We start from the raw sequence: 26955 nt of genomic DNA, 5'->3' as shown, positions 1-26955 counted from the left end.
ACCCATCTCCTGCTCACTTGTCTTTTTCATTCTCAGAATAATGTCCTGAAACCATGCAGATCAGAACGTTGAACACAATAACTTGTATAGCCAATCGATGTTTTTGGATCGATAAACCTTGTGCGTTTGTGCTGAGATTTTTTGCAGTGAAACAAATATGGTCAGACTTGGTCTTTTCTCCCAAGTAAATCATGCACAGTTCCAATCCAGCCCACAAGTCTATGAAGTTTACATTCAGCACAGTTTAGCCAAGACCATTCTAATACGCGGGGAAAAAACAGAACCCTAAACCAACGAGCCTACCTGCCATCATAAACCAGACTATTCCAAGCAAATACTAAATCTACATTCTTAATAACAAATGTTACACAAGCCACCGGAATCTGATACAATCATAATTTTTTTTATCTAACCTCGAATCCAGTGCTATCAGCACAAATCTGATTGAGTGGTCATTCTGATGACTCAATATGAAACCAATATGAGTAATAAATAATCTTCTACAACTATTTTCTTCAATCTCAGCTTCTTTCAGATCTACTTCTATCCACTGAAATGCGTGAATCAAGTGTTGACAGGATCTGGGGCATTGACATCCCCCCAGACACCACAATTTCTGCAATCAAAGAATAAATTAGATGAATTGGCAAGACATCTCCTTTTGCTTCCCTCATTTTTGGGCAGGGAAAATTAAAAAAACATGTCAGAACCCATCTTTCACCAAGGACCCAATACCTTATGAATAAATAAACTCTTGAGCCTAAAATGTATGTTAGTATGCAATAACAAGCAATATTGCATTTCTAGTATCCTGAATAAAAACAGCTTACGAAAGATGCCCTGTTACCCCCCACAAAGATGCTCAAAAGAAATATTTGATAAAATGAATGTAAGAATAACTGAGTCCTTACCAATTCCTTCTCGGACTGAAAGATTGGGTCTGATAACATCCTTGGTATTGACTAGGAATATATCTCCAATGTACAGATGATTCGTGGGAACATAGACACAGCATAACTCCTCTTCTCCAGAGTAGTTCTGCATTGAATACTTAGAAAACATAAGAATTTGAATGTAAATTCAATTGATGCTATGATAAGCATTTATCAAGTTATCAGTATCCCATTATTAACTCTGTTTTTAAATAAGGTTAACACCCTCAATATCCCAAACTGCAATAATCTCTAGAATCTAATAATCAATTAGGATTGTTGTACAACAGCCCCCAAAGATTGAGAAATTCAAAAGTTCAGGAATCTTTATTGAACCAGCATGTCTTCTAACATCAGATATTGTGTTTGAGGGTTTTTTTTTTTTTTTTTTTTTTTGGGGGGGGGGGGTTGTTGTTCCAAGGAAGCATTAATTGAGACCCCAAAGTTGGCACCAAAGACATGCATGCACAAATCTTTCGCAGCAAAGTTAGGGTCGTCTATTACTCTCCATGCAAGGAGTTTGCCTTCGCCATATCTTAATTCATGAATTGGAGTATAGTGACCAAAATTGTATATTTTTGCATCCAAAATCAGCATCCAAGACTCCTAGTTTATAGGTCCAACCAGAGACAAAAAAACATGCAATTCACACAATGCTATAATGAATATTGTACAGCAGAAAACCACTTGCAGACCTGGAGGATGACAGATGATGTAATGAACCCAAAAGCATATTCACCGATACGTGGATGCCTTATAATGGCCACTTCCTTGAAAGCTTGAGTATTTTGGTCTATAACACATAACAAGCATGATATGTGAATGGCAGCTGCTTAAACCCATCCAATGAAAACATGAGGATTAAGCTGAGCGCAGACCTGGTGATATGGCAGCACTAATTTGCTTGGAGGCATTATAAATATGACGAACAAATGGCATCCGTTTGATAAACCACTCCCCAAGGCTCAGGACAGAAGCTCCCAACCAAGATGACATGAATACCCCAACCAAGAAAATGAATGTTATGGAGGTTATAAATCCAAGACCTAACAAAGACCCAAAAAAAAGCAAGCTAAATGATCAGTAAGAATATGAATTGCTTGATAATATGCATTTATCCTTGGACAGGAAAAGGCTTATGATGCTAAATTTAAACATGCTTACCAAAGATATCAATTCCTAGATGGGCATAGATTGGAGAGAAGAATCCATCCACAAAGTGAACAAACCACCATGTTATGTAGAAAGTGATTGCAATGGGAAACAGTATGACACTGCAAAACAGCCAAGTGTGAGCAACATCTGTAATAGATTGAGCACAATATGCAAGACAATAAACAAATTCAATCATCAAATTCATATCTTCATATTTGGATGAATTATTAAAAGCATGCCAAAAGAAAGACACAAAACAGACATGAAATCTTATATGTTATGTAGTATTCTGAATAAATGAATTTCTAATCCAAAAGAAAGACACGAGATACATGAAATCTTATATGTTATAGTATTCTGAATAAATGAAGTTCTAGGTTTCACCAAGAACAACTACAGTCCATGGTATCTGTTCTAGTGTTCATCTGGCAGGAAAAGACTACGTCCATTCACATGAAAGGGGTCTTTGGTTTCCATCACAACCGACAGGAGCAGCAGCGCAAGTAACACACACCCAATCAATTTACATGGTAAAAAGAAAATTCCTCGTGCACCGAGCAAAACAAGGACTACCTTGAAAAATTTCTACTTTCACACAATCTTTAATGGTAAGTGAAATCTCAAGTACTTGCCACTGCCCAAAAACCAAGATGAATTGATGTCAAAATAAAATTTTAAAAGCAAATCAGTACAAATTTTAGTTGCATCATAATGTGTTTCAAAACTCTCCCAATAATCAGAAAATAATATAACAGAGAGACATCCTAGCCGATCTCATTGATATGATAAATCTGCGATAGTTGCAAAATTCATAGTGTAATGCCACCAAAGATCAGAAAAGAAATAAACATTCAAACAGATAAAAATCTTGCTAAGGGTGCAGTCAAGAGCATGGCATTATCTTGTTCTTGTAATTTTCACAAAACAATGTCAATACATGTAAAAACTGCCAAATTATTCCCTAGTATTTTTATTTTTTTGTATGTATGTCTGTCTAAGATTGTGAAAAGATGCAGCATTTATTCATGAAATCAAGGGAATAAAGGAGATGGAAGACAGAGTAGTGCACCATCCTGTCATGAATTTTTTTGAAGCCCAGCTCCTAACAACTTTGTAAAACGTCTACACAAACAAAAGACAGAAAATGTCAGATTAATTTTTATTTTATTTTATTTTATTTTTGTAAGGAAAAAAGAAGAAGAAGCAGCAGCAGCAGCAGCAATTTGCCAGCAGTCAGCACATGAAGTAATCCTCAAATATGCAAAAAAATTTCACTGGTAACCTTAATTTAGAATTTCGCAATGTCATAATTAAATCCATAATTATAATTTCTCAATTAACTGTAACCCTTTGAATTAATCATTAAAGCTGTGTGTGTGTGTGTGTGTATAATATATAGCCCAAAACTGAAAAACAATTGATAGCTTATTTCCTCAAAAATCAAATTAAAAAAATCAGCAATCGAGTGAATTATTATCAAGCTCAAACTAAACTTATATTTAGCAGACTTGGAGTTTTAATTACAAGAAGAACGATAATAATGATAATAACAATTAACTCCACAAAACAAAACTAAACAGATGATTTTTTTTTTAAAAAAAAAAAAAGCCCTAAAAAGGCAAGAGGGAGAGGAATTTATTTAAACCTCGCGTCCTGAGTGATGCGATGATGAGGAAGAAGAAGAAGAGGGTTTGGAAGCGACTTCAACATCGGGGGAGTCAGCGACCGGTATGAGAAGCTCTCGATCTCTACTCGCCATCACGATCGCCGATTTCTCATCTCCCATCACTTGTAATCGAAAGCGACACCGGTTTCCGATTTATCGATGGATAGATGGAGTAGTATGTATCTAGATTCTACTCTACTCTAATAAGGTTTGGATTTATTTTGGAAAGAGTTTCTTTTGAATTCAAAATCAATCAATCTATCTATCTATCAAAGGCAGGGGAGTGAAGCGTTTACTTTTTTTCTTTGTTTTGTTCTTAAAAAAATAATTAATTAATTTTTCTACAAAATCTAGAAATAGAAATATTCTAACTATTTTAACCGTGTTCCATCAAGAAACAGAGCAAAAAAGATTTTAAATTCCAGAAAAAAATATTTAAATATTAATAATACATCTTTAAAAAATTAAATTCTAACCATGATTTTAAAATAAATTGCATATTAATCAATATTAAAAATACATTGGATCTACTTGAATTAACTCGGATTAACTTATAAAACATTGAAAGATAATCTTGAAAAAAACAAATTGAAAAGCTTAATTTCTAATTAATTTAATGTTGAAGAACAAAATTGATAAAATAACACCACTCAATTAAAAAAAATTAAGTGAACTCAAGTCAACTAAACAAATTTACCACGTAAATCATTTATATAATCGAATTCAAGAAAATTTTTATATATATTATTGATAACAATAAGTGAAATTGTATTTTTTTTAAACTGATCGGTAAAAAGTGCTTTAAATAAATAAAAATAAATAAATAATATCATGGATGTTGTGAATTAACTCATCAAACATACGACTCAACTTATGAACTCAACTAGGTTCAATGATTTTTTATTAATTTTTTTACCCAAATATAAAATAACAAAATAAAAATAAATGATAAAAAAGCCCAAACACGTGGGCCTTCCAACCCAACCCGCATGCTTGGACTTGGCTTTACTTTTTTATATTTTTTAAAGGGACGGATGACCTATCGTCCACTCTATTTTCTTAAAAAAATAACATGGTGATCATTGGTTGTTTGATGAATTAAGCCACCACAGGTCGCCAAAAAAGCGAGGCTTCTATTTTTTGGTTAAAAACTTGTTTCTACCCATTATCACCTAAAATATTTTAACCACCTTGATAAATTTATTCATGACCTAAAGCAACCCAAAAAAACAACTCGAAAACCCAAAATTAACCAGAACCCAAAAATCTTCTCTCGATCAAATTTACCTCATCTGGCAAGAGAAGAAAAAAACACCTAGGTGAAACTCCCCTCAACAAATGGAATTCATTGACACCAAAATCGATTATTTTTGTGGTTGGAATGGACTTCAATGGTGACTTTCTCTCTCTATATCAGAATCCAACGAGTCTCTATCACCTTTCATAAAAAAATAGACTAAAATAAGATAAATAAATTTTGGTACCAAAATTAAATTTCTGACAACTAAATAGACCAATCACCTATTAACTTAAAAAAGATAGGAGACCAAATTAAACTTTTCAAATAAAATGCGAAGTTGGCCATCTATTTTCTCTATATTTTCACTTTGGTTCTTTGTTTTTAAATTCAACCCTTTTTTAAAAATAAAATAAGCAATTGAGTACTCATTTGAGCTAAAAATAATTAGTTGATGGAGAATCATATAAGGAGTTTAAGAAATTTTGTCCCTGTATCATTAATTAATTAAATTAGAATCATGGTTCTATATCATGTCCATACCGAACTAATGAACTTGTGATTTGTCAATCTAGCATTGAATTTGAAATATATATATACTTTGGATTGAATAGTAAATCAACCCATCTAATCCATGATATAAGTCTTGGGCTAAGTTTACTATCGTGTTGAGTCATATTACTATGATTCAAATGACAAATTAATCAATGTATTTATTTCTTAATTATTTGTTTTTGGGTTAAAGACTGATTGTTTTCTCCTACTATTATTATTTAGAAGTGCTTTGGTGAGCTGTAACCCTATCATTATGTTACACCGTATCCTTACTAGCAATAATTGTTGTTTTTTTTTTGTCAAGAATATTTGTAATTGTTAGATATTTTTATAAGTATTGGAGTTTTAGCTCAAATGATATGGTTTGATTTTTTTTATGTATTGTTTTCTTCTAGAAAGCTAAAAAATCTTTTACACGTTTGTTTAGGAGAGTTGAAAGTTCAACTTGTTAGAGTATTGACTTTGTAGCTAATCGGTTCATTACACGTGTTATTGACTTTGTTTATGTATATATATTAATTTATTAATAAGGGCTTATTAATCTTTAATATTCATCAAGTATTTAATTAATGAATCTAATACTTGATTAATGAATCTAGAATAAAAATAAAGTCATTGAGACAAAAATGTTTTGCAAAGAAAACTATAAAGTTGTTATAATTATAGGATTCTTATTGCATCAAAGCATTGTTCCTAATGTTCTTAGTCAATGCTCTATTAAAACCGGATATTAATTAGAGTTGTTAAGACTCGTACATATTATGTTCTTTCTTTTATGAAAGTAAACAGTTGTTCTCATATGCTAAGGTATGAGAGATATTTAAAACTAATATGTAGGTGCTTATCGAATGATATGTATACTAAACTGATTTGCATAAGAATTCCTTATGGAGAGATTACGTGTCTATGAAAAGGCTCATATAATGGTTGTGTAAGTGATTCTTAAACTTGAGATCTCTAAGTTATCTTATATAGGAAGTGTTATGTTTTGATCCCGCTATACGTTGTCCTGATCAAGGGTAACAAATAAGAAGATATTGGGTATAACACAAACTATATTAATGTATTTAAGTAATCAAGAGATGATTCATTACCCTAGGTGAATTAAAAAAAATGTTTCATATGTTCTTAAATAGTATTGATTATAAATCCTTGCGTAAGGTCACTTGACTTATTTGAAGTTGTATAACTCCATATATAAGTAAAACACAAAGTAAGGGTCCAAAATGACATAATATTGAATAAATTTTTTATGCTACTGTAATGAGTGAGTTTAGGCATATAGATGACAAAACTAGGTGTTGTGTCGATCATGAAAGTTGTAGCCCTATGTATTCTCTTTCCATAGAGTTAAACCATGCTAAGAAAAGAGTTTTGAAACTTTAGTTATGATTAAAACAACAATGTTTAGGATTAGGTGGACTAAACCAGCTAGGACTAATCAATCTCTTCTTTACTTGGAATTTGTTGTTGATTGAGGGTTCTAACATTTGGATTGATAAGAATAATTATGAACATGAAAAATGTGTATGTGTAAGGAATTTTAAGGATTTTCCTTGCTAATTGTTTGAATAAAAATGATGATTGAATGAGAATTGAAATAAAATGTTAATGTTGGTCGCATTATTGATGATAAATGTATCTTCGGTGGTACAATAGAGGCTGAGGGGATCGGACAGTAGCAAGGAGAAGCAACACATGCATAGGATTGAGGTTGGTGCTTAACACCTTATCTTTTTAGAATTAATACAATTTTAATTTATGAATTTCAAAAATTATATGTTATGATGTAATTGTGAATTGATATTGTGTTTGATGAAATTGTGTACCAATGTTCTTGTGATGGAATTGGATATGATGAAAACTTTGTGTTAATGTGATTATGAGTTTAAATTAGATATGATGAGACAATGAATATAGATTGTATGGGTATGGTAAATGTTTGGAATGGGATGAGATTGTGCATGAGAAATTTGATGAAACAGTTAAATTAGGTAGGTAATTTCCATCTTCATCTAATTCTATTAAATTCTCAAAGTATTCTTGTATAATATTGTTATCCAAATTCAATTGCTTAATTTATTCATGAATTGTAAAGAATGTTAAGTTTAGCTTTGGCTAATGGCATCCATGTTGGATAGCTAGGAATAAATGATGAGATTAGTTTTAGCTAATGACATCCATATTGGATAGCTGAGAATAAGCATTAAAGATTAGCTTTGGCTAATAATATTCATATTGGATAACTAGTAGTAAGGGATGAGGTTAACTCCGGTTAATGAGGTTCATATTAGGATCACCAGTAATGAGTGTTGCAAACCATCTTATTTGAAAGCATTTGCTGATACGATGAAATAAAGAGTATAATATGTTATTCACAATCAGAATACATGTCATCAGTTGTGTGTTGAACATAACTCAAATAAAATAATGCAGCATAAGGTTGCATGAAGATTTGAAGTAAAATATTAAAGATAAACTCAGTAGAAAGTTATTAATAGCCAGATTTGTTGGCAATCAAATGGGTTGTCAGAATTATTGACATCTGCGAAGGGGTGACCAGATAATGGCCATAATATCATTAACTAAGGATGAGAAAGGAATGATACTTAGTGGCTGCAGTGTTGATGACTAAGGATAAGATATGGAATGATACTTAGTAACCATAGTACTGACGACTAAAGATAAGAAATGAATAATATTTAATGACCGTAGTATCGATGACTAAGGATATGATAACTTTTGATGTTTAGTTGCCCAAAAGAACGATGACCAAGGAAGTGAAGTATGATTTGGTTAATCATAGAATGATGATGTAGGTTCTCCTTTCCCTATGCTTCTATTTAAGTTGATAAGTCATTTAAATTAAATCACAGGTAATAAAAGTTACTTCCTAGTTATTCCTAATACAAAGGAAATTCATGTGATTGTCTTTATTTTTGAATGAAAACCATTATGTTGTTGTTTCCAATGAGTTGAAACCATGGTGTTGTTGTTTTCAAATAATGAAAACCATTGAAACTATCCTTGATTGTATAATGAAAATCATTATGTAAGATGATTAAACAATGCTTAAAAGTGTATATGATAGGGGGGTTGATTGACAACTTAAAATTTAATATCGTTTGATGTACTACTAAGTAAAAGCAAATGCTAATAGGGTGATAATGTAATAAACAATTATGATACCTAGAAAATAGAAAATATAGTAATGTTACAAACAAATTATGTTAAGCGGTGATGAAATGTGTAAACATGAGATTAATACATGTGGTTACTTCAAGGATTGTAACCAAGATTAATAAATAAGGAAATGAAATATTAATTATTGATTGGGGAATAAAAAATTAAGAAAATGAGTTGTTACGTAGTGACGTATAGTTGACAACCTTATATTTAAATGTATTACGTAATTCATCGTAAAGTTAGCAATGAAAGTGACAAATATGAACTTAGACACCACAACAACTAGTGTGTAATTCAATATGTATATGAATGTAATCAATGTTAAAAGAATTTTGGATAAATATATTATTTTATTTCCTTTATGGAAACCACATACATATTGTTAATTTTGTATTGTTATTTTAGTTGCAATGATAAGCACTGAGTACTGTCATATGAGTTGAGGTATTATTGAAATGGAGTTGAATGTTTTTAGCAAGAGTGTTAAAAGTGCTAATAAACATAATGATTCATTTTTCTCATGAAAAATCATGAGCATAAATCTTCTTGACGACTAATAACTCTTATAATGATATATATGTTGTTGGTCTATGTCATGAAGTGGGTTAACACTAATCGTGTTGTTTCACTATTTATAATTTTGTTAGGTACGTATTTTATGTACTATGAATACTTAAAATTGTGTTAATAACTTCATATTGAAATGGACTAAATGATATGATTGTATTTCTAGTATTTGGTTATTGAATCTCTTTTGTTATGTGTGTGTTTGTATATCCATTTTACATATGTTTTATGTCAACATCTCAATATTTTTTCATAAAAAAAATATCATATTAAATTATTTTTTAAAGTCAAACCACCATTTTCTTGGAGTAGTGGTCAAAACTTGTGTTCATTTTGATCCCTCTCTCCTTGCTTGATTATCGTTTATCTCACACTTTTTTTTTGTTTTTTTAATTAATTAATATAAAAATGATAGAGAAATAGTTAAAAATTACAAAATTACTAGAACTTTGTCGAATTGCATTGAAAATATTTTTTTATTTTTTATATATTTTTTAAATTATGATAGAAATGAGAAGGTCAAAATTGAGTTACATCATTTTTATTGATTTTTTCTTTTGATTTCATCATTTAACATTTGATTGATTTTTAATTAATTTTCATGATTTATTTTGGTTTGCTTTTTATAAGGTTATTGTAGTCTTAAATAAATGTCATGATATTTGATTGGTGTCCAATTTTGCAAGCGTCTACTTTTTATATCATATAATTAACTCAAAAATATTTTTTTAAAAAATAATAAGCCTAATGAGATCCATAACCCTAGTCGTGGATTTTATAGATTAAGCCACGAGACCAGGTCAATCCAATATGTCATCTTGATTTTTTTAAAAGTTAAACTATATTTTTACCAATTATTTTTGTTGTTTTTAACTTAGTAAATCTATTGAATCACTTCAAGACAATTTCCACGCAACTTAATTTAAAATACAGGCCACGCAAGAACTTGTGTTAAAAGTTTTAGATTTAACTTCTAACATCAAGTTTAATGAAAATACTAAAAAGTTTCACGGAGCTCGAACAGTCTTTTTTATGTTAATTTTTTATATATACTAATACCTGTAGCGTAACACATGTATTAACCTAGTTATAGCAATTCCGAGAACCTAACTAACATATTAGGCATGTGCCTGTCTACCTAATATTGTCCACCTGGAAGAATTTCAATTTTGAAAAGAACTATATTAAGGAAAAAAAAAAAACTGTTGCAAGCAAATGCATTAATAGCTTTGAGAATTCCAAAGGGTCATTCAAGAATTTATTAGTTACTCAATAAACCAATCAATTAATATAAATGGCTGCACTTTGACTGGTAAAATTTGATGAAGGAACCCGCCGGAGAAGAGCGCTTTGCCGCAATGTGGTATGGCCAGCTACTTGCAGCTACATGATCCGTGCTTCAAAATTATTGAAGAATATTTGAATTGTTGAAGATCAATGAGAGAGCCATTAACTTTATATCTGGAAGTCAATAACAGTGTCTCCAAGTTCCTCTGCTGTCTCAATTTCTGATAGAACAGTGCGATGATCTGGGAACCCTGATGCTGCAAGAATATTTTTGAGATTCTTGTAGTCTCGAGGTGGCTTTCGTATGTTGTCGGGGATGTTATGTTTTAAGCGATCTGGCTTTATCGCAACTCTAGTCTGCATGGAGGACCTTGCTTGCTTCTTACCATGTCCAACAGACTGTGATCCTATTCAATACAGGGGAACTGAGGATGTTATTAATCAATATGATAATTCAATATGCATTGACTTGGCTTTGAAAAGTGATGCAAAATAAAAATAAATAAAATCAATCATAGATAACAAAACTGGTGTAAGAAATTTTCCCAAATATAGAATCTTATGTTAATTTGATTCTATTTCCCAAATATAGAACTTTTCTAGTTTTATTTAAGACTTTTTTCCTTGTATAAATAGCTTGTATTTTAAAAGATCACACGGAAAAAAACATGGAGTAATAAAATTATGAATTATAGTTTCCATGTGATTTTCTTTTAAAATCTTGTATCCATATGCCTGCTGTGCTGTTGTTCTTATGTTGTTTCCATCTACGTTAGAAATGCTCAGCGTACATGATGTATGATTCTAAGCCTAGTTGTAAAACCAGAGCCATGATGGCTGATGTCCATCACCATCACCAATACAGGTGCCTTTCTTTTGGTCTTAAATACAGGCGTTCTTTCATTGAAGCTATGTGGAGGAGCATTGACCAAAAGTTTCCTCTGCATGCTCGGTGGTATTTGGACATTCCACAGTGAGAAAAGCCACTCGAAATGTGCCTGGTTTTTCCCATTATCGTAAGTATATTTTCTAATCAAATGAACCTTAGGACAGCTAAGCACTTAAATGTGTGTCTAAAACTCAAAGGCAAAAAAAAAAAAAAACATTAAATGATTTGCTTGTAAAGTTGTCATACCTCCAGGCGTGGTGGTGATAGAATGTGTTGTTGTTCGCGAGTTAGCCCGTGTAATGCATAACCATTCTCTTTCTGCTTCGCCTTCGCCTTCTCCTTCTGTTTCAATTGGAATGTGCCAGTGACCTTTTTCTGATTCCTGTTAGATGTTTTATACCAAGCGCACATGACAGACTATTTTGTCAGTGAATATACATCAATTAATTATCTTTAATAATAATTTATATTTAATTACTGAATTCAATATTTAATTAATAAATATAGAGTAAAGATAGAATTCATGGGACAAAAAATATTTTGCAAATAAAATTATAATTATGAGATTCTTATTACATCAAAACATTGTTCTTAAATATTTATGAACAATATGCTATTAAAATTGAACATTAATTAGAGTTGTGTATGTTATGTTCTTTTCTTGTTAGATGACATGCCTCTTAGGCAGGAGTCGTCTTAGTCAGCGGAGAATGCCCTGAAAGTACATTGAACTGACTGCCAATAAAATTTCATATGTATAGATCATTCATATCTATGAAAAGATTCTCGTGATAGTTATGTAAGTGATTCTTAGATTTCAAATCATTATGTTATCTTATATAAAAAGTGTTATGATTTGATCTGACCATATATTGTCCAAATCAAGTAACAAATGAGCAAATATTGAGTATAACATAAACTATATGAAGGTATTTAAGTAATCAAGAAAAGTTTCATCACCTTAGATGAATTAAAAAAAATATTCTATTTATTCTCAAATAGTATTGATTGTAAAATCCTTGAACAATGAGAAATGTGTTTTGAAAAGAATTTCAATAATATTGAGAACTAAAACGATTTAACAAAACAGATATATTTTATGCTATAATGTTTAAATTAAAACATTCATGATGAAGAGATAATAAAGTCACTGAAAGGTTAAGTCAAATCACGTATGACTTTTCTAATTTTTGAAGGATCATGACAGGTTGTTTAATTTATGTAATCTTATTTTATTTAGAATTATACATTATATTTGAGCCAATTTATTGGGGAACCTAATGGATCATATACATAAGAATCATTTGTCAGATTAAAAATAGATTATTAAGCAAGCGTGACTTGATTGTAAATAAATTTTAGAAATTAAGAACTAAAATATAATTAATACAAAGGATTACAATTCTAGACTTAGAAACAATCAAGTAAGGACTTGATTGAATAAATTTCTAAAACTAGCTTAAAATAATATATGTGATATTATTTAAGAGGCAAATTGATATTTTGTTATTTATAGAGTTTTTAGATTTTTCTATAAATCGAATACTATACCTCTTATTTTTTAAGTATAAAGAAGAAAAGAATAAAAAGAATACAATATGTAAACACCTAAAACACAAAAGAAAAGAGCTAGCACTCTCAGAAACAACAATCTCTCCATCCTAAAAAGACTTATAAGATTTTTCACTGGTGGTTCGTGTGGATTACTATTAGAGATCGGATACTTGTATGACTTGTGGTTTGTAACAACCCAATTTTAAAACAAAATTCAAAGCAAAAAAAAAAAAAAAATTCCAATCTTTAAATAAGTTCACATAAATCATGAATAACTCTAAATCTATCTAACAGGATTTTTGAGAGGCTCGCAACAAATTTTATATTTATTGTTGCTGCTATATACACATGTTCCGAGAAACACAACACATTTAACTCACCAACTTTCAGTATATGACACTTAAATTGCAGGATAGCATAAATAGACACTAGTTTTTGTTTTTTTACTCTTCATATTCGCATAGATTGGAAAATATTTGGCAAAGAGCTCATTAGTTCTCTCACCTGAATTACAACAGAGCAAGGCGGAGGCATGTCAAAATCTGGACCAGCATCAGTAAATCTGAAATGCACCTTAGGAAGAAAAGTTGCAATGTTATGATATAAGAAAACGGAGCATCACCGGTGGCAAATCACAACATGCGATATCGAGTCCTTAATACTTGCAAAAGCAACATTTGAACCAGAAAGATAGATTGTGGAAGCAATCACATTTACAACACAAGGAGGGGCTGGTTAACAGTGGTGAACTTCTGAGGAACTCTACTTACCTGATGCCTTTCTTTCCATCTAGGGAAGAAGTCGTTTCCTAGAAGATGAAATGTATGGTCTCTCATCTCGTCATTGGTCACAATTAAACACTTGAACTTTATAGCTGCATACAACCAGTACCTGAATCACAGGTTATTTACCTCCAGTACTTCATATGCTATATGCATATTTAAAGAAATTTTCAGCAGAAGATAACTTGTGTATGGTAAAATTATTTGACTATTCCAGTGCATAAAGCCCTCACCAATCATCATTTGATCCAGTGGGTGTTGCATAAAGTGCATCAGCATTTTTCCACTTTTCAATGAAAGCTTTATTTACCGGTCCATCCATCTTGCGTCCAGTGATTCGCTTGTTATGCAGAACAATGAGTGGCCATTTTTTTGAAGGAAGCTTCTGACGTATACCATTAACAACAGCGTTGATCTGCAGCCAGCCACTAAACCAATCAACAGAAAAAATAGATTGTTGAATTCCTTGTTAGTCTTGTCCATCTAAGCCGACTGACAGTATACCTTTGATGGCATGAACCTTCCCTGGTTGTAAATACCAACATTTGCTCCGTCTATCACTGCTTCAAAAGGTCCATAGTAATCAAGCCATTTCTGCAAAAAGCAACAATGATTACAAATGAAAGTACTCCTTATCCCATTCATCTTACCATAACAATGTTATAAGCAATACTCAGGGGTTTAACATACTTGAAATCTTTGAAAGCTTGAATCTCTGTCACGTTTTATGGCAATAGAAGCAACTGATTCGGCAAATTTCTCTGTTTCAACAGCATCAAGGTCAATTGTGGTCAATTTCTGTCCACAGTACTTGCAAATTCCATCCAGCCCAACAGATGTACAAGAAACAGTCCACTTTCCCTTACCCAGCCAACCTTGCCCATGCCAACCTCCACCTCCATTTTCAATTGCTTCTTTAACGTCCCATTTTGTTTTTCCCACTCTTGAAGCTGCCTTGCTGTTAAACCATCTAACAATTATGCCTGCAGTAGAGGGTGAGACCCTCCTTACAATTCTTCGTAGTTTATGCAGCAAATAATAAACTTTGTCACCTTTACCACCTTCTACACTTACTCTTAAGAGTGCCTTCAATTCAGGCTCCTCTGGATAAACACCATGTTCCAACATGTGCTTCTCTACATAAAATGCTTTGTCGATGTCTCCACTACTGCAAAACACAGATAGAGCAGGTCCATAGGACCGCAATTTAGGATTTATCCCCAATGCGTCCATCTGTTTCACCATTTCAAAGGCCAGATCACCATTACCAATTGACATCGCCATTCTTGCCACAGCTGTCAAGGTTGCTTCATTTATTGGGACCTTTTCCTTGCACATTTTCTCAAAGATCTCACAGCCCCTTTGAAGTGCATACTTCTTGACATCTTCGCTGAACTGAATTTCATGATTGCCATGCATATTGACATCTTTATCCTTTCCATGTGAAGGCCGTCCATCCAAGTGTTGAAAGTTTAGCTTGTTACACTCATTGCAAAACTGGACCAAACTTTCCTTGTCATCTAAATTACCAAACGTACTGCCATGATTCAACTCCATTTCAGCTATACTTCCAGGTTCTCTATCAGCATCGACTAATTTCTTCCTATTGTTGGAAACACGAATATGCAATTCAGTAGCACCAACTTTTCTATCATCCTCATCCCTTAATTCACTCAACTCCTGAAATTTTACATTCGAAACTTCATTAGACACATCTAATGAATCGATGGCTCGCCTACCATTCTCACTCCCGCTTTTAGCTGGTTGAACACCACCAACAGCAGCAGAGGAACAAAGATACAAAAGTACAGCATAATGATACTGCCCCATCTTGATTCCTTCTCTCTGAGCTAAATCATATAATTGAATTGCAGCTATCACATCTCCTCTTTTCGAGCACATATCCAACCTAACTCGTAACTTGAGTTCTGATGAATCAACCTTGTCTTGTTTAGACCCTTTTCCAATTTTGTCCACTTTAATAACTTGAATATCACTACCGTTTTTTGTTCTACTCTCCATTTCACCACATACTCCTTGACTGTCCATAGTTGCCAAAAATCTAATGCCCTTTTTCCCATCTTTAGTACAATTCTCAGAACCCATTCCTGTACATTCTCTAAAACCCATATTCTTTCTTGTACTTCTATCCTTCGAAAACCGCTTCTCAGTCTTCTCGTCAACTACAGAAGTAGTAAGGTTTTTGACATGTTTTCTCTCTACCCTTTTAGCTATTCTTCTTGAAGAAGGGAACCCCAATGCATTATTTTCCTTTCTGGTTCTTGAATTAATGGTTTTGGTTGGACTATCATGGTCAGTTGCAGATAACTTTGCATGTAGTATGTTACTAGCAAGTGTTGTAGCTACAAGAAGCGGTGTGTGCTTTGGAGGTGAGGAACCAGGAAAGTGAGATAAAAGGTGAAATTTGCAAGCATGAAGAGATGGCGATGGATACTTACAGAGAGTGATTGAGAGTACATGCTTGTGCTGCAGAATGTTAGAGGTGAAGCAGGCCATGTGTGGCCGTTAGGAGAGCTTCTGTCAATTTTCACGTGGGTGATGTAATAAATTGTCTTGCAACTGATACGGATAAGTCCAAATTACGCAAGCGCCATTGAAAGACGAATAGGATTTAGAAACAGTGAATTGGCACCAGTTAATTTTTAAACCTCATTCAATTCAAGTCAGGGTTTTAAATTTTAACTGTTTATTCAGGTTAATTTTATTTAAAAAAAAAGTTAAAATGATATTATTTTAGTAAAAATAAAAATTAATAAATTGTAATTGAGCTTTTAATCAGGTTTTACTAGGATAATCAACTCATCTCAGGTTTTTCTTTTCCCAATTCTTTCTTAAACTCGACCCGGTTTCAGTCCCGGGTTTTCGATCAACTTTACAGGTCAGGCCGGGTTTCAAAACTATACTCTTAGAGCGTGTTTGGCAGTGTAGTTGCGGGTGCTTTTCAAATAACTTTTCGTGTCAAAATGCATGCCAACGATGTTTTTTCATTTTTTAAAAATCATTTTTGACATCAGCACATCAAAACGATCCAAAACGTACAAATTATATTAAATTTTAACCAAAAAAAAATTCAAATTTTTTGGGAACGCAGCTGCAGCCGCGTTCCCAAACGGGACCTTAATAAATCATTTATAGCTATTCAATCCCTCTTTGTTATGAGTTGAATAGTTTTGTTTCCGATAAAAATATATATTAAAAAGAATTTAATAAAAAATAAAACAATTTATATATAAATTTAATTAAATAAAAAAAATCATTTGCATAAGTAAATATAAAAAAATATTAATAATAAATAAAAATAAATTAAAAAATTAAAAGATAAATATAAGTTAAAATATTTGATCTTGTAACACATACTCAATTGTATTTAATAGCTTTGTTTATTTGAATAAATTTTTTATTTAATCAAATAATTATTTGTGTCAATAAAACAATGTCTACCCAATAAAAGATTTTTTATTTTATTTTTTAAAATATCATAAAGTGACCATTTTATGCTTATATTTAATCAATTAATTTATATAATTAAAAAAATTAAATATCTTTTACAAAAATTAAAATTTAAAAATAATGACAAATCAAAATATTTAAGATAACTTGGGTTATTTTTAAAATCAATGAAAAATCATATAAAAAACAAATAAAAAAATTAACAGAACTCAATCTCTAATTAAATAAATGCTGAGGAATAAAACTGAGAAAACATGAGCTTAAAAAAAAACCAACCAAACGCAGACAAATTTTCTAAACATGGGTTAATCCCCTAAACCCACAACTCATGAAATTCCAGACCCGAACTCGATTAAAAAGTTAGATTCCCAACCAATTTAATGTTGAAGGATTAAAAAAAATCTTTATAAATTTTTTCAAAGTGAAAAAAATAACAATAAACAAATAAGTATATAATTTGATAGAAAAAACAATTTTACTTACATTGATTCTTAGTTTTATCTTATATATGGTTTTCGGATTTTGTTTTGTTACTGTTATGTCACAATTATTATTGCCTTGTTTAGAGATTAACGTGTCTAAGTTTTTCATGTTTCTTTATCTTGCCTCTTGGGTGTATCCTTAGTATTTAATTATTGTTTTGTTGTTTGATTGTTGTGATTTTAGTTTTTTAGATTTTTTATTTTCTTTTCAAGAAGGTGTGATCCTAGCTAGCTAAAAATATTTTTTTTTTTAAAAAAAATTTAGTATAGTGTTTAAAGTTTGTATAGATTGTCAAGTGGGAATTTAGTTATTGTAGGTGATGTTTTATCGTGACTCTTTGCATTTGCTCAGTTGGTGATTGATCATGTGCTATTTTCAGCCTTTTTTTTTTTATATCTTATTGATCATGGTTTATTTATATCTTTCCTTTCAATAAAACACAAACCATGTTTTTTCATACTTGATAATATTACAGTTGGTTTCAAGGTGATTATCTGATTGTTTAGATCTTTCCTATTCTTTGAAACCTAGACTCTACTCTTAGTCAAGTTATTTAATTGTTTAAGGCTTAGATGTAAACCTCGTGGATATAAAAATACAGAAACCTACAATGAAGTAAATAAATAACTCAAGAAAATTAAAATTCAGGTTTGAATAGAAACCTTGACCCATAGATAACCTTGTATATAAACTCCATGATAGTTTAGAAATTTTATGAAAATTCTAAATGAATAAATGAGAAATGATAATTATTTGAATGAATCAAAATGATTATTTATGACATAAAGTATTAAGGATCTTTGATATTGGAAATAAATTGCTATATATGAATTATTTGAATGGAGGAACTAACAATGAAAGATAAAAAAGTGAAGTAAATAAATAAATATTTTTTTAAAAGAGAATGTTGTTTCAGGCAATTAAATGAAAGTTTCTACATGAAATTATACAAGAAGTTAGGATTATTACCTGAATATAAGATAAATAAATTAAGTAGAGGCAATTGGGTAATTGAAATAATAATTTTTTCTCTCTCTTCCTTCCATTATAAGGTCGATTGTTTGCAACCATCGGAGGGAGAGAGTTTTAATTTTTATTTTTTTTTCATGAAAACTTTCTAAAGGAATTGGTGATATATGAGTAGGAGAGTGGATTGAAGTAAGGGAAACACTTAAACACTAGAGATAAAAGGAGAATGGAGAGAGGGAAAGTTGATATTAGAGAGAGAAAGTGAAGAAATAAAATGAGGTGGGAAGAAGCTTGAGAAAATTTCAACTAAGTAGCTTTTGAAGTTCATATTATTACTAGGTAAAGTGTTTAGAACCCATCCATACCAATTTGAACAAAAGTTAATTGATTTTGATCAAAATCCTAGTAAAATCAAATTAGGATTCTTAGTATAAATTAGAGAAATTGTTAAAATTAAGGCAATTAGGATGAAAAATGTTTTGTTTGATGTTGAATCATGATGATAGGAAGAAAGAATCATGGCAGAAAGAGAAAGAGCGAGGCCAACCAATAGAAAAAGAATGGAAGATGTGTTTGAAACTCTTTAATCTTTTGTAATTATGTAGAATTAATGTGAATTATTATCATGTGGATAATGTTGTTCATAAAAATGATGTTATATTTATTTGTTATGGCATTTTGATGTAATATGATTTAGGGTACTTAAAGAATTTGCAAAGTAAAATATGTGATTATGTGTAAGTGATGATGAAAAAAAAATAGAGAGATAAAAAGAAAACAAAAGGGGCTATCAAGGTTGACACCATACACACACGTTTGTGCGTGTGTGTGTGGATTAAGGAACTAAGTGATTTAATGATGAATCTTATAGAATGTTGAAGTTAACAATTGATAAAGATTGGAAAAAAGGATGATTTAACTCCATACATGTGATTGTTGATGTTAATGAGGTTGTAATGTAAAGTTATTTGTGAGACATATAAACTTGAGATTGGTGATGATGTGTTTGTATTTATTGATAAAATGAAAGCATATTATTCAAAAAAGCATGAAAATAAATGAGTAATGTGAGATAGTTATAAAAAAAGTTGAAGGAAAAATGCATACTTACCGTAAAGAAGAGTTGGCATTACACACGCGCGCGCATGAGATTAATGATTCAGTGTGAAATTAAATTTCATATAGATTGAAGAATTAAGTGAATAAATCTTTAAAGCTAATTATGATTATGAAAAATACATGGGTGTAGGAAATTGTAAGATTTCCTTTTTTGGATTTAATGAGAATTGAAGTGGAATTTCAATGGTGATTGAAGTATTTATGATGATGATGTTTCCTGTTGGAACAAATGAGATTGATGGTTTAGGATAGTAGAAGGGGATACCATTATGAGCACAGGCTCCACATAGGTACTTGACATATTGATACATTTATATCGAATTAAATAACTATAATTTTAATAAATGTGGTATGTTTCTTCTTTAATATTAATTAATATGAGTGAAACTAGTTATCTGATAATAGGACTAGCGCCCAGTATTAGATGAAAAAACTAGTTATCTAATAATGAAACTAGTGCTCAATAAGAGGTAGTGGAATTAGCTATCTTATAATGAAGCTAGTGCGTGGAAATGGATAGTGGAACTAGTTATCCTGTAATAAAGCTAGTGTCTGATAATAGGTAGTAGATCTAGTTAACCAGTGATGAGACTAGTACCTAGTAATTAGATGTTGAAATATGTTAACTAGTAACTAGGATTATGCACGGTAATGGGCTAGTGGTATCAGTTTTAGAATAACCAGAACATATGACTTAGCAAAATGATTCAATAAGACTATAAAGTAGATTGAATTTTGAAATATTAATCCTTTTGTAATGCAAATTTAGGTGTGTAAATAATGTCAAGATTTATGATATTTGTATTACTTTTGATAAGAATTCCTTATTAAGCTTTTATAATATTATGAACTCTTTTAGTACATTAGGATTAGGAATGCATAAATTTATTTTATTATGTTTCCGTATGAATTTGTCTAATGTATTGTATTTGTTTATTATTTGTGGAAATTGAATTATGAAATATGATGTGTTTGATATTTGGATTAGATATTTTGTATTTCACTGATATTATGATGTGAGATAAAGCCTAAGATGGATAAACTATGATTGTGATGTGAATTGTGATATTAAAGAAGTTGTCGATAACTTGGTATGGTTCAAAGGTAGAGAAAACATTGTTGAAGGTTTGGTAGAAATATTGTCAATTCATAAAAAAAATAAATGCTTCACTAAAAGTTAATAAATGAATGAAAGGAAAAATAATAAAAATATATGATTCTACTCCTACCAGTTGATTGATTGAGTTTGTTAATTGATCCAATCGATCGTTTGATGGAATGAACAATTAAAATTGTTACTGTCTCAATCAATCGATAAAACTGGTTGACCATTTGATCATCTAGTAAGAGAAATCTGAGAATTATTAGAGGAATCGATCGACCAAATAGTTGGACCCAATTAATTTGATTAACCATTAAAGTGATAGTAGACTATCATAAAAAAAATTACCTTGTTTTTTAAATTGTCAAAAAGAAAATCATATGGATGGAAATTGTATTTGAAAATTAGGGTTGTTACACTATAACTAAGAACCAAAGGTATTGGAAAAGAACTTGGACCTGTTTTTATAGCGAAACAAGAACCTGAAGTATGCGAAGATGTCACAAGGTCATTTATACTTTGATAAGTCAATTGTTGATCTATGTCCCAATAAATAAAAAAGTGTTACATAACACAAAACACAACTTTATTCAAAACATCATGGCTGCTGAATTTTGCAGCAAAGAAAACAATATATAGTCCTCCTAAATAATCTTAGTTTACCCTTTTTGAGTTGCAAACTAAGGCTCAGGCTAATAATCAGCTAGCATAAACTTAATACCTAAAAAAGTTATAAAACAATGATTTTAGACTAAAAATAACCCAAACTAAAACACAAACTCTAAACCAAAAGTAAATATTTAACTAATGGAATAAAAAAACAAATAAAACCTTAAAATAAGTCAGATTAATACAAAGAAGTAAACCCAAAAGTAATATGACATTAAATACTTCAGCCTTCATTTCCCTATATAACTAGGATAAATAAAGAATCTTGTAAGAAAAAGATTTAGAAACATTAAGAAATCTTTATCAATTAAAAACTATGTTGTTGCTAATTAAAGATCTCTAGAGAACTAGGAAACTCCAAAAAATAAATTACTAAATATCCTTGCATTATGTGGAAAAGTGATGCATGACATCAAATTATAAATTAAGAGTGTCCATTGAGTCTATTATAAGGCCTAAAATAAAGTAGATCCAAGAGGAGTTCAATGAGTTCAGTTAAGAAGCTTGGGTTAAAAAAGTTCAAATCATGTCTAGACCTTTTTCTACCTTTTGGATCATATCAAAAGCTACAAAAGGAGTTTGGATGCAATTCTAATTGGGTTGGCAACTAGACATCTGTCATTTCTAATTATATATGGTAGGCCCACTAATTCATTCAGATGAGAGAAAACATTGTATTTGAAGTTGGGCATCTAATCTACCAGCAAAGTGCAAAAAAAAAAAAAAGACATTGTTTGCTTAAGAGTTATAGATTTTATTCACTACAAGTTGCCTTTAATGTTATTGGAAACTTATATGGCAACCTTTGGATTACTTATTTTATAAGGATTTCATATCAAGCAAGAAAAATTAATTAGCTCGAAACTAATTCTTATTTTACAAGGCAGTAGGCTTTTGTTTAATAAGGATTCTTCAATAATTACTTCTCGTAAGTATTTTTAACTATCATTTGCAGTAAATGGTAAAAAATAATTTTAGACTATTTTTTATTTTTATTATTTTAAACCTTATTTTAATTAGTTTGAGTTTTATTTAAATTGGGTGCATGTTTGATCCATTAGTTTTAGGGTTTACATATAAATACTCTTATATAAGGATTTTTATTCAGTTGATGAATTTGTATCTACAAGTTACCTCATATTGTGTGCTTTTTTTTTTTAGTGGTTAAGTGATTCTTATAATAAATTATTGGTTGAACTTGCAAACTCTTTGAAAGATTAATCAATTTTATTGTGATTTATACTTCTTCTTCTTATAAGCATAAGATGGGGGTGATCAATTGCATACAACTTTAGTTATAATTTTGGCTCTTCAAGACAAGGTTCTTGTTGTGTCAAGTTGCATACTTTATTCAAACCTCAAATTAGCAATCTAAAGAATAATTTTGCATTAAAAAGATTTATCTTCTAATAGGAAGTCCACAAGTCATAAGACAACAAATAATAAAATCCACATTGCATCTGATGACCTATATCATAAGACCTTCCTAAACTCCAATTAACCTAAAATTATAACCTAATATAGAAAAATATATTTAGGAATTTCTATTTAAGCCTGATCCAACTGGCAGATTGAAAGTTATGCTCAATAGTATAAAACCAGTTACTAGGCAAAATTACACTAGAATCTGAATTTCCTTGCTCAACCTTTTCTTGGATCATGCTATTCCCTCTCTCTTAAAGATGATTCATCATTGAATCCATAACATGAATAACACCTTTTAAAGGAAACAAACCACCATCAACCTAAAACAAAGGATCACCATTAAAACCATGTATAATCTTGTTAGTAAAGAAATATTATGAATAAACCTTTCCTTCATATATATATATATATATATATATATATATATATATATATATATATATATATATATATACTCTCATTTTCAGTAATATTCTCCTTTTTATACTTCAATCGATGCTCATAAACCTGCTTAGGTGTTAAAGAAATAAGAATTATAGACTTTTTATCTTTCACAAAAAAAAAAATTATATTCTTAAACCCGTCATGCATAACTTTCCGATCATATTTCCAAGGCCTACCTAACAACAAATGACTAGCATACATAGACACAACATCAAATAACACCTCATCATAATACTTTCAATAGAAAATGTAACTAATATCTGTTTAAGCACTTTCACCTCTCCACAATCATTCAACCACTACAATTTATTTGGGACAAGGTGTTTTATAGTATGCAAGTTCAATTTATCCACCAAAGCAGTAATAGCCATATTAATGCAACTCTTACTATCAATGGTCATATTGCATACTTTATTATGAATATGACACCTCATATAAAAGATGTCATCTCATTGCTCCTTTAAATCTCCCAACTTAGCTTACAAATTCAGTGCTTGTTTTCACAACAAGTGCTTTATCCTCAATCGGATACTCAACACAATCATCACTAGCATTCTTAAGCAAAGGCATTTCCTACTCATCACTAATCTCATCATCGATCACAACCTCACCATGTTCTTTCACAACCATACCTCATTTGTTTATACACTAAGAAGCAATATGACGAACTTTAAAACAATAAAAGCATTTTATGTCATAATTATAAGATACAAGTTTTAACTTTACCTCTACTCTTGGTGAAGATATTCCTTTTCTCTTTTGGAGTCTCGGATATCTACTCTATATTTGGTGGAGATTGGGCAACCCCCATATTAGCCTTGAAATTAAGTTTCCAAGGTGACAAAGAACCTAACAATTGGCTTGGATGTGAACCACCTTTACACTTGAGCTATCTTTCGATTTTTGTTGTCATAGGCACCATATCCTTCAACTCCACATAGTGTTGCAACTCCATAATATTCACAATCTCGCAATTCATCCCATCTAGCTATAGTGGCCTCCCTATTCTCTACTAAATTAGCATGAACCATCATGACCTCCATCTCTTTATGGTAGTCATCAACATTCTTTATACCTGGCTCAAACATTACAATTTTTAGTATAAATCCTTATAATAATTATTAGAGATACATCGTCCTTGTAATAGCCTTCATCTCCTTCTAAGTCTCAACATGCCTCTTATGATTTCTTTTATGACTCAACACAAGCTGATCCCACCACACAATGACATAGTCCATGAACTCAATTACGACAAGCTTAACCTTTTTACCATTTAAATAGTTATGACAATAAAATATGAGCTACGTCTTCTTCTCCCACTCTAAATACATCTCAAGATCATTTTTACCTTGAAAAAAGGAATTTTCATCTTAATGCTACCTAAATTCCTATCTACCTCATCACGATACTCAAAATTATCCAAATCATCTCTTCTTTCACCCAACTACACATCTCTCCTAACTCCCCCACACCTAGGGTTTCTAAGTTGCCTAAACTAATCTTCTTGGCCAAAAGGTACACTATCATAATTCTCATCACCTATCTCATAAAAATAATCATCAACAATGGGGTTAACACGCCTTTCATGCCTTCTAACATTGTTTCTATCCTGATTAGCCTTATTTCACAAACCATTAATTTTATTATTACATCTCTCATTTCTCTTTATCCTATCCTTCAAATTCCATATGATGTAGAAACCTCTCGAGATACGCCAAAATCATATTTGAACAGTTTGGAACTTGACCTAACAAGAACCTGCTTTGAAGAAACAATGTTATATACAATGATCACTTCCACCCTACACATACAAAGAGACATAAACTAGTAGTATAAAGTCACAATGAAATTGATCAATCCTTCGAAGAGTTTGCAAGTTCAATCAAGAACTAAGTATAGAAATCACTCAACCATATAAAAAGATAGCAAAAATGCTGATAACTTTATTTAAAATAGTCTTTTTCAAAATGTCTCTATAAAAGAGTATTTATACTAAAAATTATCTTAAGTCTAATGAGATATCCCTAACGAATATGGATAAACCTAATAATAAAAATAAAATAAAATAATAATAATAATAATAATAATAACAACAACAACATAATAATAATAATCTAATGAACTCAAATTTAAATAAAGATCGAGAATTTTTAATAGAATACATAAAAATATTGTGTGATTTAAAATACCAAAAAAATCAACAAATAGTTTTATTGTTTTGCATGCATCACGGGTTTAATAAAAAGTTTATTAAAGCCATGGGGATTTTTCCTAAATTTAAAAAAAAAACCAATGTTTATTTTTAATATCAAGGATTATAAAATCATACATAAGATGTATTCTAGGAATTAAAAGAAACAAAATGCAAAAGATATGTTTCGGCTGTAGAATGACTAGGCTTAACTCGTAAAGCCATGGTCCACTCTACTGAGGTGGACCTACTTTAACTAATAGATAAATCAATGATTAAAAAAACATAATAGTGTCTTATTAATAGTCAGACAAATAAACAATGCAACTTATTTTAGGTAGGGTGTACTAAGGGGGATATTGTCCTCCCTATATATAATCAGTCTCTTTATCCAGACTCTGAAGACCAATTAGAGTTATTAGTGACCAAACTATTAGGTAGCAACTCTAAACCTTTTTAACTAACAAAGGACAAGAACTCCTTACTCTTTCCACCCACATCCAAAAATATAATCCTAAAAGATGATCGTTGCAACACCATATATATGTGACAATAAGTACATGATTTTAAATTCTACATATACATATTTGTGCACTAAGAATGCATAGAAGATCAAAGATTCAATGGTGGCAAGTTTGGCTGAAAATTCAAAAAAAAAAGGTGGTGATGCTAGATCTGCTAACACATAATGTTGTGTCAAGTGCAGCACCTGAGACATTGTTGTGCCACCAGCAACGATGCCAAATTTTTCAGCACTCGCTGCTGGCGTGAGAGGCAGTAACCATGGGCTACTGCCCTGTCAGGTGCAGCACCAGCAGCCTTGCGCGAGGCAGCAACCTCACATTACTATGCTCAGCCTGTTGCAACGGCAAGAAGAAGAAGGGGTAAAATTTATGATTCTACCCCTTCAATCTTTTTAGGGTTTTTTAAGGCTATAACTAATATCAAATTACCTATAGATATTTTGGAGCTAAAATTACTATTTTAGCTCTCCATATATAAAATAATGATTTTATATTAAAATTCAAACCCTAAATTAAATTAATTATAGAATTAATTTTCCTAATTAGATTAGGATTATATTAAAATGTTTAATTTAATTTTTTGAGTTTTATGATATCATGATGGGATTAAGATTTATTGAATTAAATGGTTTAATATGATTAGTTTTCTTATTAAATTTTGAAAAGTTGTTTTTAAATGAAAATTTAAATTAAATGAAATTTATTATGTTTGAGAAATTATCAAATTAAATTTGATTTAATATTTCTA

At 30.7% G+C, this 26955-nt stretch overlaps 2 protein-coding genes across 8 annotated transcripts; both read right to left on the bottom strand.

Moving 5' to 3' along the window:
• Nucleotides 1-324: 324 nt before the first annotated feature.
• Nucleotides 325-4079, bottom strand: LOC133687893 (protein CONTINUOUS VASCULAR RING 1-like). 2 transcript variants are annotated; one of them, XM_062107230.1, is made up of 7 exons: nt 3733-4078; nt 3157-3209; nt 2097-2206; nt 1811-1978; nt 1628-1725; nt 912-1038; nt 325-616 (listed from the first exon to the last, which is right to left on the bottom strand). In XM_062107230.1, exons 1-7 carry the CDS (start codon nt 3871-3873, stop codon nt 522-524), a joined length of 792 nt encoding a protein of 263 aa, XP_061963214.1. In that variant the 5' UTR covers nt 3874-4078; the 3' UTR covers nt 325-521. The 2 variants fall into 2 exon arrangements, with proteins under 2 accessions (XP_061963214.1, XP_061963215.1); XM_062107231.1 differs by lacking the exon at nt 3157-3209 and having other exon boundaries at nt 3733-4079.
• A 6422-nt stretch (nt 4080-10501) lies between these two features.
• On the bottom strand, nt 10502-16380 carry LOC133690196 (proteinaceous RNase P 1, chloroplastic/mitochondrial-like). Of its 6 annotated transcripts, XM_062110416.1 has the most exons (8): nt 16270-16380; nt 14501-16173; nt 14315-14404; nt 14044-14225; nt 13799-13919; nt 13533-13601; nt 11721-11856; nt 10502-10992 (listed from the first exon to the last, which is right to left on the bottom strand). In XM_062110416.1, the coding sequence occupies exons 1-8, from the start codon at nt 16325-16327 to the stop codon at nt 10754-10756; spliced, it is 2568 nt and encodes an 855-aa protein (XP_061966400.1). In that variant the 5' UTR covers nt 16328-16380; the 3' UTR covers nt 10502-10753. The 6 variants fall into 6 exon arrangements, 5 of the variants coding, with proteins under 5 accessions (XP_061966400.1, XP_061966399.1, XP_061966402.1 ...); XM_062110415.1 differs by having other exon boundaries at nt 14501-16364; XM_062110418.1 differs by having other exon boundaries at nt 10884-11010; nt 14501-16365.
• Between the last annotated feature and the right edge of the window lie 10575 nt (nt 16381-26955).

The sequence above is a fragment of the Populus nigra genome, chromosome 3, assembly GCF_951802175.1.
Source record: "Populus nigra chromosome 3, ddPopNigr1.1, whole genome shotgun sequence".
In the NCBI taxonomy this organism is placed as follows: Eukaryota; Viridiplantae; Streptophyta; class Magnoliopsida; order Malpighiales; family Salicaceae; genus Populus; species Populus nigra.
The sequence above is the reverse complement of the archived record's forward strand: the minus strand, read 5'-3'. Positions and strand labels throughout refer to the sequence as shown.